At 41.1% G+C, this 12,174-nt stretch overlaps 1 protein-coding gene across 4 annotated transcripts in view; it reads left to right on the top strand.

Annotated features, from left to right (window-relative positions):
* Ahi1 (Abelson helper integration site 1) overlaps positions 1 to 12,174 on the top strand; it is a 145,984-nt gene that overhangs the window by 116,388 nt on the left and 17,422 nt on the right. For all 4 annotated transcript variants that reach the window (XM_026786100.1, XM_026786098.1, XM_026786099.1 and 1 more), the window contains 2 exons: positions 559 to 721; positions 3,570 to 3,667. In XM_026786100.1, the coding sequence (XP_026641901.1) occupies positions 559 to 721; positions 3,570 to 3,667 (261 nt within the window). The remainder of the gene's footprint in view (positions 1 to 558; positions 722 to 3,569; positions 3,668 to 12,174) is intronic.

The raw sequence follows: 12,174 nt of genomic DNA, 5'->3' as shown, positions 1-12,174 counted from the left end.
AAAGGAAAGTCAGAAGGTGTAGGTGCTGTTATAAAACTATGAAAAACTTTTTTCAAGAAAAGTTTTTCTCAAAAAGAGACTTCAGCAGTAAACCCAATAATGATAATAGAATTATATAATCAAGTTCTTCCATTGAGCTTTTCCTTTTTTGTAAAGCTGATAACCTGAAGTTTTTTTGTTTCAGAGGCATCTGCTTAGAGCAGGGACTGGGACCTCAAGGTATACCAGAAAGCACTTCTAAGAAATGGAATGGTGTGTGATGGGCTGGGGTTTTTTTTCTTCAAAGTAATTTACTTTAAAACTTCAACATCTGGTATTTTGAAACTAATCTTTGTGTGTTGAATACTCTTAACCATTTCTCAATCCCACAGTCTTTTATCTTGCTTCTCCTGCTGTGTTCCCACCACCCCTGATCCTATTAGCAACCCTTGAGACAGCCTCAGGCTTACCAAAGTCCTGCTTTGGTTTCAGCTGCTCTTCTGCAAGAGGAAGTGAGTGTTGGGGCTTTTTCTGTGGCACAGTTGTGATAAAGCTGTGGTGGTCTTATCTCTCTCTTAGGTTGTGGCTCTTTATGACTACACAGCGAGCCGATCAGATGAACTAACCATCCATCGTGGAGACATTATCCGAGTGTTTTTCAAAGATAATGAAGACTGGTGGTACGGCAGCTTAGGAAAGGGGCAGGAAGGGTTTTTTCCAGCTAATCATGTGGCTAGTGAAAGTAAGTGCATGCTCCCTTCCTGCTACCCTAAGATGGTAAAACTGTGCCCAAGATTTAATCGTTTTCTACCCTTTCGTGTACTGTCTACATAACCATTGCATGAGTTTACCAGTAAGAAACATTTTTCATTCTTGCAATGGAAAAGCTGAAAAGAGGAGGCACTAGGGTGCCAGAGAGCTCCCAAGCTGTGAGACGGGAGGTGATCCCTGGGGACCCTCCCAGCAACTACTTCCTGCAGCTCCTTCTGCCCTTCCAGCTGCTGCACACAGTCTGTCAGCTCCTCACTCGCCACAGTGACTCCTGGGTTGACAAGCATCTGAAGAATCTCAAATCCTTCAGCTCTCGCTCTTGCTGTTTGTATCCCTCAGCTCTGGCCTTCTGAACCATGAGTGAGGGGCTGGCTCATTCGCAAGCTCACTGAGCAGCTCTAGTGAAAAGAAGAATGAGCAGGAGGAGTCCTGGTGAGGCCTTCTAAGACCTAGAGTTTTGCTGTGAGGCTTTGCAAGGTGAAAATGGAGCTGTCACAGAAAGCCTGAAAGTGAGGTGAACTATCAGGAGAGGAGCAGGCAGCAGACTTCTTCAGAAGAATCCTCTAACAGCAGCTGGCCTGGTGGCATGCTAGGGAAAGCCCAGCACTTTAGTCAGGAAAGCCACCTTGGAGCCCATGCCCAGCAGTTGATGGAGACCTGTGGATCTCATGAAGACATTGAGCTCCATCTGCTAAGTTCTCCTACGCAGACACTCATGCAGTTCTGACTTAAAGTGAAATAGGCAACACCGTTATGAATACTTATTCTCTTTTGTTTCTACAAAGAATTATTTATTCATAATACTCTATTTTCATGCTAATCTTTGAAACCCGTTGAAACCAAACTAGGAGTGAACAGAAGTACTAACACTAATTCCCCTTCAAGTTCAGATTGTGAGAGCAAAAGGATAGTTTTAAAACTGAAAAGGAGGAAGAATGTCATACTAAATTACTGTGCTAGATGAAGGGACTTCTTTTAATGTCCCCCTCTAAGGAATGACTGGCAGCTTGTAAGGTCTCCTGGAAGTGCAGTGCATGGCTTACGATAATGCAGAGTGGAGAAAGCTTAGGGAGAATGGAAGGAAGCTGGTGCTGGGCAGAGAGACCCCAGGTAGAGTTAAGAGGGTTTTAAAGCCCCCTCCCACATGCCCCACACCTCTGACTTCCTGGCTGCCATAAACATCCCCACTCCCCCAACTCTTTCCTGGGCAAGCTCTGGAACAGGGTCACAGCTAAGTTTAGTGGCAGTGGCAGAGCTGTCGTGAAGCACGGTAGTATGTCTGTGACTTTAACAGGAATCAGCCTGTTCCTGTCAGATACCAGTGAAAACATCTGCAGATACTGTTTTTACTTGGCAGTATAAAGAGATCATGTGTCTCCCATAGCATGTTCTGCAGAAATAAACCCTTAGGCTCGCCTCTCTTGACAAGCTACAGATAGATGATCTGCAGGGAGTTAAAATCTAACAAAGCTTACTTTCCTTATGTAGTGAGCACCTGCAATGATGGTTGAAGGCTCTGTGCACAACTGACGCCTCTACTCAGGACCATCCTGCAGTTGTCGGCATTTCCTGCTGTGCTTTAGGATAATTAACGCTTCCTTTAGTCGCTGTTTCTCGTGAGAGCCTTGTGTAGGTGAGAGTAGGAGAGCAATCAGAATTCCTGAGAATATAAGAACTCAATCTCACCCTTCAGCGGGTTATTTTTTCCCTTTTATCCTATTTGTTTCCTAAATTTACCAAAAACTCAACTGCCGTTAGCATTAGCAGGGAAAATGACTCTCAGCAACATATCCCATTCTAAAACAAGTGGGAGGGATTGTCCTTGATCTGTATCTGAAGCCACATTCTGCAAAGCGAATGTGAGTTTATATCCGAACAGAATCTCTACCCACTGTTCAGCTGAGACCAGGGGCATTTCGGAGACCAGCACCGTAAGAGGAGATAACATCCCACTGTGAAAGAGTCTGACTCTGTGTCTGAGCCACTGAAAAGACAACACCGTCAATTCCTCCCAGTCACATCTGACACTCTTTTCTCAAGATATAAAAAACCTAGGGGTAACCCCAACCCATACTCACATCCAGCTAAAAACTCATAATCTTAATTGTGCAAGTTCACTTAAACACATCTTTGGAATTTCTCAATTTTGATTTACTCTTAATTAAAATAGATTTTCACTTTAGTACTTTAAGATTCCCATATGATTTTTTACATACACATACTTCATGTAGACTCAATAGACTATGTAGATGATGATCTTAGATTAAAGGGGTTTTAAATTTAAATCTTAGGTATTATCCTAAATCTGTGTTACGCATTCTTTGTTTCCAAATTATCCTTCAGGGCACAGTTTTGCCTGCTCTTCAGAGCTTGACACTCCTTCCACTTCCTTTGTTCAGGATTTTCCATCCCCCAAATCACTTTGTCTTTGTCGTTAGCTGCCTTTCAAATGATGCTGCATTTGTGGGCATGGCTGCCTCTGGCAGACAGGAGCTCCTGGAGAGCAGACTGTGTGGCAACCTAGCAGTAACCTTGCATTCAGCAGGTTCCTAGTGACTGTGTATTGAGAAAAAATGAAATAAGCATCTATGTGACTACATAGTCTGCATTCTAGATCTTCATGATTAAAGCTTCTTTACCTGTAACTAATGGGTCAGACTGCAGACTACCTTAGCGAGTATATCCGGCATCACGTGCTGCTACAACCGAGCGTTGAATTTCAGTTTCTTTACATTTAAATACCTGCCCTCCTTCATAGTTTGTTTTCTGGTGGAACAGTGATCTGGATCTAATTCTATGACTTCCTGTTTTAATTCCAGCACTGTATCGAGAATCACCTCCAGAAGTAAAGGAGCGATCTCCTCCTTTAACTCCCAAGGAGAAAACTAAGACAGAAAAGCCTTCAGCTTCTCAGAAGGTACGTATTGTCAAAAATGTGTTACATAGATGATGCTTTGATTTTTTTCAATCTGTATAAAATATTCCTTTATTTTTCATGCTTATGATATACCATTGTTTACATTGTTACTTCTTTTGATCTAGGCACCAATGAGAAGTATATGAAGTAAATGTTGTAGCCATTTTCCAGATAAGGAAACTGAAGAGGCTCAGAGAGGATAGAGTTCTAGCCCCCAAGTCCCAGCCTGTGCTGGTATGCAGCCCGGAAGTGGAGCCTGTGGCTTTAGGCGTGCTGCTTTCCACTCTGTGCTTGCATCTCCAGCGTCACCCTAACACCGCATCAGCCTCACCTAGAAGGCTCACACTCACCAGGGCTCACAGGAGTCCACAGAATAAAGACTGCTCCTTTCACTTGCTAGTAATTGAAGGCACTTTCAGCTGTGATCAGCCAGAGATGTGCCATTGCCGTTTAAGGTCTGTGCCGTCAGAAAGCAGTATCTTTCTGGTAGGAATAGTATTTCTTATGCATGTGGCTTATTAGATCCATTCCACTTACGACATTAGCTCTTGAACACACACACACACCAATATGTATCTTGTGGTTTTAGCATTTGAACCCATTCTGGCTCAGACTTTCAACACATAGTTACTGAGTTCTTCCATGCCGAGCATTGTGGTAACTCCAAATGAAGCTGGTATAAGTGGACGAGGCACTTGTCCTAACGATTTTGACGGACTGGTGGCAAGCCACCTGTGAGCCAGTAGTTTCAACAGGCTCTTGGAACCAGGATGGAGATAATATGCCTGTTTCATTGGGAACACGCAGGGAGAAACCTTCCATTCTGTTCTGGGAAGGCCCAGACATAGTTCCCAAGGGAGAAATGCATAGCCTGAAGCTTTGGTGATTTAAAAGAAGTGTTACAGGAACTTAGGACAAAACATTTCCAAAGAGGGAGGACTTGAATAAGGTATAGAATGTCATGATTGTACTGAGGAATGTAGGTTAAAGGGGAAAGTTGAGGAGAAATGGAGGCACTGGGCCACAAGCAACCTAGTGCACTCTGCCACCCTCCAGACAAGGGTTCCCCTGGGGGAGGTACCCCAGGAAATTACATAAAATGATTTTAATTATAGCACTAGCACTAGTGGTTAAAATAGAGGTAATAAAACCTAGCATGAGGAAACTCATTAGGGATACATAGAAGGAAAATACGAGGCTGAGCCAGAGGGATGAGAGGTAGGTAGAGGCTGTGATTGCCTGGCTTTTCATTATTCAGCTGCTTAGTGGCCGAGAACCTAAGGTCACTCTGAAGTCGCTGGGTTATTCATAGCTGAATAGGTGACAATACTACAAAATTAATGAGCTAGGAAGCGTTGGGAACAGTGTGGTGAGACAAGGTGGCTGTGGAGAGCTGGTTAGCTCAGTTTTAGATATTTCAGTTTGTTACTGATGTCTTCAGAGATCCCAGGTAGAAATATCCACAAGCACTCAGAAGTGCTGGACTGGGATTTAAGAGAAAGTAGAGCTCCAAAACCAAATGAAGAGGAATTAGTGTCGTCAGCCTCCCTGCTGGAAAGCGGGGTTTGTGGTAAAGGCCATGGCCCTGATAAGGTCTGCGGAGTCAGAAGAGAAGGAAGCCAAAGGCAGAGCCCAGTTGACACTGGTGTTAATAGAGTCAAAAAAAAAAAAAAAAAAGAATAGATTGGAAAACAGAAAAATAAAAGAGAAAAAAAAAAAAAAAAAGAATAGATTGGAAAACAGAAAAATAAAAGAAAAAGACATGCCCTGGAATTTAAGGGTGAAGCAAATAATATATTTAGGCATGCCCAACATTGTGATGCTACTTTGCTGTCTACAAAGTCCTTGCTTGAAAATCATGTATTCGAGTTACAAAAAGGAAAAGAACACAAACACACATGCACTTACAAGTCTCTAATATTTAAATAAGTTTATTTTAAATAATCTTATGTTGGACCACCCTCCTAGCTGTCCTTGAACTTGTGGGATACAGCCTGCAGGTTGGACACGCCTGCCAGTCAAGCCGTTGGATTATCTGAGCATTTGATAGTCAATAGGACCCTGATAGCTTTGTGCTGGAATTAAAGTGAGAAGCAAGTGGAAGCCATTCTCAAAAGTTTCACTTCAGAGAAGTGAGGGCAAGAGAGTGAGGAGTTGTTGGAGGAGACAAGATAGCCAGTTATTTTTCAAGTATTGAAGGAACACAGACTGATATGCTGTGGAGGCAAAATCAAGACATACCGAATTGTGGAAGGCGTAGGAGTTTGTTTCATTACAGAAGAACAAAATGCTAGATAAGTCCTGGGTAGACTAGAGCTTCTCAGCTGGTAGGGATTTTGCCTCCCAAGAGACATTTGGCAATGTCTAGAGATTTTTGTTGTTATTTCAACTACGAGAAGCAAGTCGGGGGCTACTGGCATCTCTGCAGGATTTAGAGGTCATCACTTCCTCTCTACAACTCAACAGAGAATCTACTAACAAAATATGGCAAGAGAGTCGAGCTTAGAACAGCATCCCTTTCAAATGCAGGGGGCAGGGAGAAGGGATAACTTGGGTAAAGTCTAGAAATAAAGAGTGAGAGATTCCCTGCATATTTCATCAGATTGGAGAAGACGGAGAAGCAGGAGAAGGCTGGTAGACTTAGCCAGGTTTGCCACTAGGTTACAGGAAGCTCTCCTTTCTACTAATAAACACCAGATTTACGAAATTAGGCAGAGGCTTGTCTTAGGGACAGTTATAACAAATATGCAGTAATTTATAATGGCTTACATGATGAATAATTTTCACAGTTTGGAGACTGGCAAGCCTAGCAGATCCAAGGTTAAGGTACTAGTAGATCTGGTATCTGTTGAGGGTGGACTTTGGTTTGCAGCTCCATTGCAACCTCACAGGATAGATGGAGAAGAATCTCTCTTATGTCTATTTTGTAAAAGCACAAATTCCACTTGTGAAGATTCTCATTATCTCCAAAAACTGTCATTGTGAGACTTAGAAATTTAGCATGGGCATTTTGAAAAGCTACATGTCACCAACTCAGCAATTCTATACTAAATTTACAACCTAGATAAATCAGTGCAGTGGAAATATAACGTTAGCATGGAGGCAATAACACGGCTTTTGGTTTAGTATGAAATGCAATGAAAGATCAAGCAATCCTGGTGTCCCCAGTTTGCACCATGCTGATCATTAAGGCTATGTACTCCTGACTTCCTCTCCGTTGATTCTGTTAGCCACAGGAGAAACTAGGAGTTTTCTATATTTAACTATTCATGTGAAATTGGTCTTGACCCTCCTGTTCCTAATGTGCCAGTGTTCCTAAGGGACCACTTACTCCAGAGAACTCTCATTGCCTGTATCCTTCTTCTCCTTAGATGGACTCACTATGTCATGGTATAGTTCAGACTACAGCTGTGTCCAGTTTGGATCTCCATGCTGCAGACACACCCTTACATCCATCTCCCAGTATGCTAGTTCTTCAGATGGCAAGCCTAGCCTTTAAGGACCAGACCTTAATTCTAATAGATCTCAAGAAAACATACAACATGCAAATTAAATAGTTTTTAATATGAAGTATTATGCCGAGGATATAACAGAGTTGTAGAACACTTGCCTAGCATGCACAAGAATGGTTACTAGTATTAATGCATAAAGCAAGTGTCACACAGAGTAAGAAGTCGTGTGGGCCAGGAAATAAGACATTCCCACAGAAAAGATGGAGCTTGGATCAGGCTTTAAAGTTAAGGTGAATGAATTTATTTACTGGGAGAATATAATTTGATCTGTCTATATGAATCCATGTGTTAGACTAGAATCCTACAGAGAGCAGTGGGTGTAATTCAGTGTTAGAGTGCTTGCCTAGCAATACAAGATACTGGTTCAGTCTCCAGTACTTTAAAAAATTAGGAATGTGCATCTGTTCTTATTTATAGACAGACAGACCGACAGACAGACAGATATCTTCCAGGGAATTTGTTGTTGAATGTTTATTAGACGGTGTGATGATTCCTGGAGAGAGAAATGATCTGTGCTAATGTAAAAAGAAGTCCCCAATAAACATGATATTGCCCCAGGCACTAAAATGCCTTGAATACTGAGTCATTGAATCTGACAATCAACCTTGATAAATGTGAACCTACACATCCCTAGCACCTAGTCTATTGTATTTTTTAATTAATTCTTTATCAAAATAAGTATGGTTGATTTGATCAAGATTCTGTCTTATAAACATACCCGTAAGAATGCATCAGAGATTTAATTTTGAATGCAAGCCTTTTCTTATTATCGAGAGCATGAAAAGTGACTAGGATTTGTGGGAGGTCTGAGTACATAGCATTATGGAGCTGTGCCAGGAATGAAGCTATGATTCTAGCTCAGCTACTTCATTGTACAGATGAACAAATTGAGATCCATAAAGTAGAGAGATACTCATTCAGATAATACTACTAATAAGGGGTGTGGCCTCTATAGTCTCAAACCATATCCTCTGTTCTCGGCCATCGTGTTAGAATAGACAGGCATTAGCCTCCACAGCCAGGTCTTGTGTCACTGTGGTTTTTTTACATGCCTGTTTTATGTTTGTTTCAGTGTGCCTTCTTATGGAACTTGTAAGAATCATGTTCTGTTTATTTTAGTCTGTTTCTGAGATGGGGGTCTTACTCTGTTGCTCAGACTGACCATGAACTGCTGCTGGGTTCAAGGGTTCTCCCACCTCAGGCTCCCAAGTAGCTGGGACTACAGGCATGTCCCAGTGCTCAGTTTTATTCTCTATACTTTAAGGAAAGAAACCTCAACTGTCCTTTTTAAATTGACTTCTGTTCAAACTATTCAATAAAAAGTAAAATTATGCCTTTCAGTGGCATGGCAGCTGCCACCTCCTCCAAGGTCTCCCAGTGGACACACCTGCTGTGTGGCTCTGTGTGCAAATCCTGACACACTGAAGTGGGGGTGGCTGGCAGCAGCATTGGTAGCCTGTGTGGAGATGGATGTTTCCTCCAGGCTCATCTAGGACTTCTCTTCCAAGATGTGCTGCCAATTCGCATCTAATAGAAAAAGCCGTTCTAACAATTTGGTCTTATTTTTTTCATTTCTGTTTTAAACATTTTTAATTAGTTTTACTATAAAAGTAATGCATCCTCGTATTTTATAAAATTTAATGAATAAAAAATAGCATAGGATTAAAAATAAGTTCTGTAGACTTATAATCCTGTTGATTGTAAGCTTTTCATGGCCTTCAAAAATCTCTACATGTGAGCAGGCATGACTTCATTCACGTTGATTTATTTTATTAATTAGGATTATACTTAAAGTTCTTTTTACTTTTACTAATACATTTTGAACAATTTTCATTGACACAGAAAAATTATATTTTTAGACCATTTTTACTTACTAAAACAACCGGAATATTCTTAATTCCTAAAATGCTGTGGGTGTTGTTGTTGTTATTTTTGATAAACTCTCAGTTTTCTTTTCTTTTTGAAATTTGTAAAAAAAATTACTTAAAATTGAGAAGCATCATTTATCTTCTGTAAGTAGCTCATCATTGACACAGGTATAATGTGTGTGTGTGTGTGTGTGTGTGTGTGTGTGTGTGTCTCATATATAGTTTCAACATCTAATTTCAGTTGCTGCCAGATTTAGTGAAACTTATACACAGGAATGCTAGATGCCTTCTGGAAATACAGCACAATCATGGTGCTGCTTTGGTTATTATCTGTAAAAATTCACTAGACAAATACTAACCATTATTTTTATTTTCCCAAGATAATTCTAAAACTATATATCATAGCTCATCTTCATGTAAAAAGAATGTGTTTTAATTATTTTCAGTACTTCCCTGGCATGTAAAGTCAGTAGGAGCAAGTTGGTTTAATTCAAAACAACCAATTCCTAAGCCAAAGTACACTGTCTAATTATATTCAGTAGTATCTGCCTTTTTTATTATTATTATTTTTTTTTTTCGAGACAGGGTTTCTCTGTGGCTTTGGAGCCTGTCTTGGAACTAGCTCTGTAGACCAGGCTGGTCTCGAACTCACAGAGATCCACCTGCCTCTGCCTCCCGAGTGCTGGGTTGTTGTCTAGTCCAAAGTAAGAACAGAGAACCCCAAAGCATCGTATAATTCCATCATAGTTTGTCTCTTAATGCGTGCACATGCGCACGCTCACACACATGCGCACACACACACATTTTACACTAGTGGTTCCTGTTAGCATCTCATGAAAACATTAGGTACAGGATGAGGCCCCATGTACTGCCGCTTGTTTTCAGATTATCTAGCCTAGCGCAGGGTCTAGAATATTGCCACGAGCTCTGAAATACAGAGTCGTTGGGACAGTCCCTCAGCAGTTTGACCCCAGAAGTAGGTTTAGAAAATATTCCTAATATCTTCTTAATTAAATTTATATTTTTAAAATATATATATGAATTGTTTTCCCATTTAGCAGCTCGCTCCTAATTTGAGCCTAAACTCAGCCTTTATCACATTCCGTTTTATTATGCCCATCTTCCATCAAAAGCTCAATTTATAGACTAATAATAGATTTTCAGTGAAAATTCTGGTTTTTTTTTTTTTTTGTAAGACGCACAAATAAGTATTTTTAGGGGATTTATCCCAATTCTTTTCAGAATGTATCATGGGCGTGGATTGTTTGCTTGTGTAAAATTCATTGATTTCTCTGAGGTAAGAAGTCTTGAATAATGACTATTCGAATGTATAAAACATGACATTACACTCTACTGTACTGTTGTCAGTGTTCCACGTGGCCCAGGACTCTCCTTTAAGAGTCTTTAACAGAGTAACACAGTGTGTTCTTCGTGATGGTGTCTTCAGGGTAATCTAGACATCAACAACATTTCTCTGAAATGTGACAGATGAACGCCCCACCAGTCACTCTGTCAGAAATGTCCTTTAGATAGTGGCAGGACTGATTATGATCAGCCACACTGCCTCTGCTTTGACAAGCAGCATGACCTTTCCCGGGAGCTCTCACACCCTAGCTCTGCTCTGCTCACTTTGGCAGCCTTCCTGCTTACCAGATGCTCACCCTGAGCACGACTGGCATTCCAGGATGGTAATGCATTGTTTAGAATGTGGTGTGCATTGTCAAGGGTTGAGAATTTGTGGTGCTGTTGAAATATTGTGGGGGGGGAAGAGTTTTGCTCTCTGACTTTGAACCAAGCAACCCTTCTATCTCATAAGCCACTAGACCTGGCTTTATAAAATGTCTCTTAATCAGATGTAGATAGCTGTTGATACTGCTTGTTTCCTGTGTTTGAAGAATTGATGCTAGTCTTTGCAAAAACCATGGAAAATTAACAATATGTTGATGTTCTAGTTATTACTTAACAATCACAGTAGTGTGATCAATAGTGATACTAATTTTATGGTTTCTTTGTAGGAACATAAAAGGGAATGGGTCCTTTCTTATTCAAGGGTCCTTTTTTAATTCAAATGAACCATGAAATAAAACATCTTTCTCAACATATTGGAGCAAATTTGCTTTAAGCATTCTTTGACTTGAGCATTTCAGCACTGAGAGAGCCTTTTCTATTTCACCCTTGTTGTTTCCCTATTACTGTGGGTGTGCCTCCGCAGCCACCACCTACAGGCTACTCTATCTTAATGCAGAGAATTTCCTTATAGTCCACATGACCTGATTTGGGAAGAATTACTCCCTCATGATGGGAGATTAGAAAATAATTCTTGCTCAAAAGAGGAAGTAGAGACCCAAATAGCTCTTTTGTTTGCAGGAGTTGTAAAAAGGGGGGAGTAGGTGTCAGCTGGGCAAGATGGCTCAGCTGGTAAAGGTAATTTCTCTCAAGCCTGACTACCTGAGCTCAATCTCTGCCATCCACATAGTTCAAGGAAGGAACTGACTCCTGCGGCTTGTCATGTGACCTCCACACTCTGTGACACACACACATTCTCACAAGTGCATGCACTCTTGCACATACTATTCGTTAGTTGGCACACTTTTTAAAATAGAAGTCTTCTCTGATGTTTTCTGACTTCTTGCTTCCCCACAGTCCACTTCTCTTCTTTGCAGTCCAGACCACGTGGGCCACAGGAAGTCAATTCATAGAACCCCGTTATTTAGCAGTTTGATGCCCGATGCATGAGCAGCACTTTGGACCTATAATTTGTCTCATTGGTCTCCAAGCCTAGAGTAAACCCCTTGTCCATTTCTGTCATGTGCATTCTATATTTATTTGTCGCTTTTTTTTTTAAAAAAAATTACCACCTTGTTAATCGTGATTACCTGCCTCAGTGGGGCACACCGTCTTGTCATTTTTCTGTTCATTCACCTTGACACACTGCCACACTCCCCACACATTCTCAAAGAAAATAGTACCCACGCCCCTCAAGCTGCAACTTCCATGCTCCCAGTCATCATTGGCTCTTGCCTGTCACAGGAGTTGCCATCTAACATGAATCCCTCATGTTTCCATCCTGATTTTCTCTGTATTTCTGTAATTTCACCCTGTTTCTGCATCTGTTTTGAGAGATCTG

This window comes from Microtus ochrogaster, linkage group LG4, assembly GCF_000317375.1.
Source record: "Microtus ochrogaster isolate Prairie Vole_2 linkage group LG4, MicOch1.0, whole genome shotgun sequence".
Classification (NCBI taxonomy): domain Eukaryota; kingdom Metazoa; phylum Chordata; class Mammalia; order Rodentia; family Cricetidae; genus Microtus; species Microtus ochrogaster.
The sequence above is the reverse complement of the archived record's forward strand: the minus strand, read 5'-3'. Positions and strand labels throughout refer to the sequence as shown.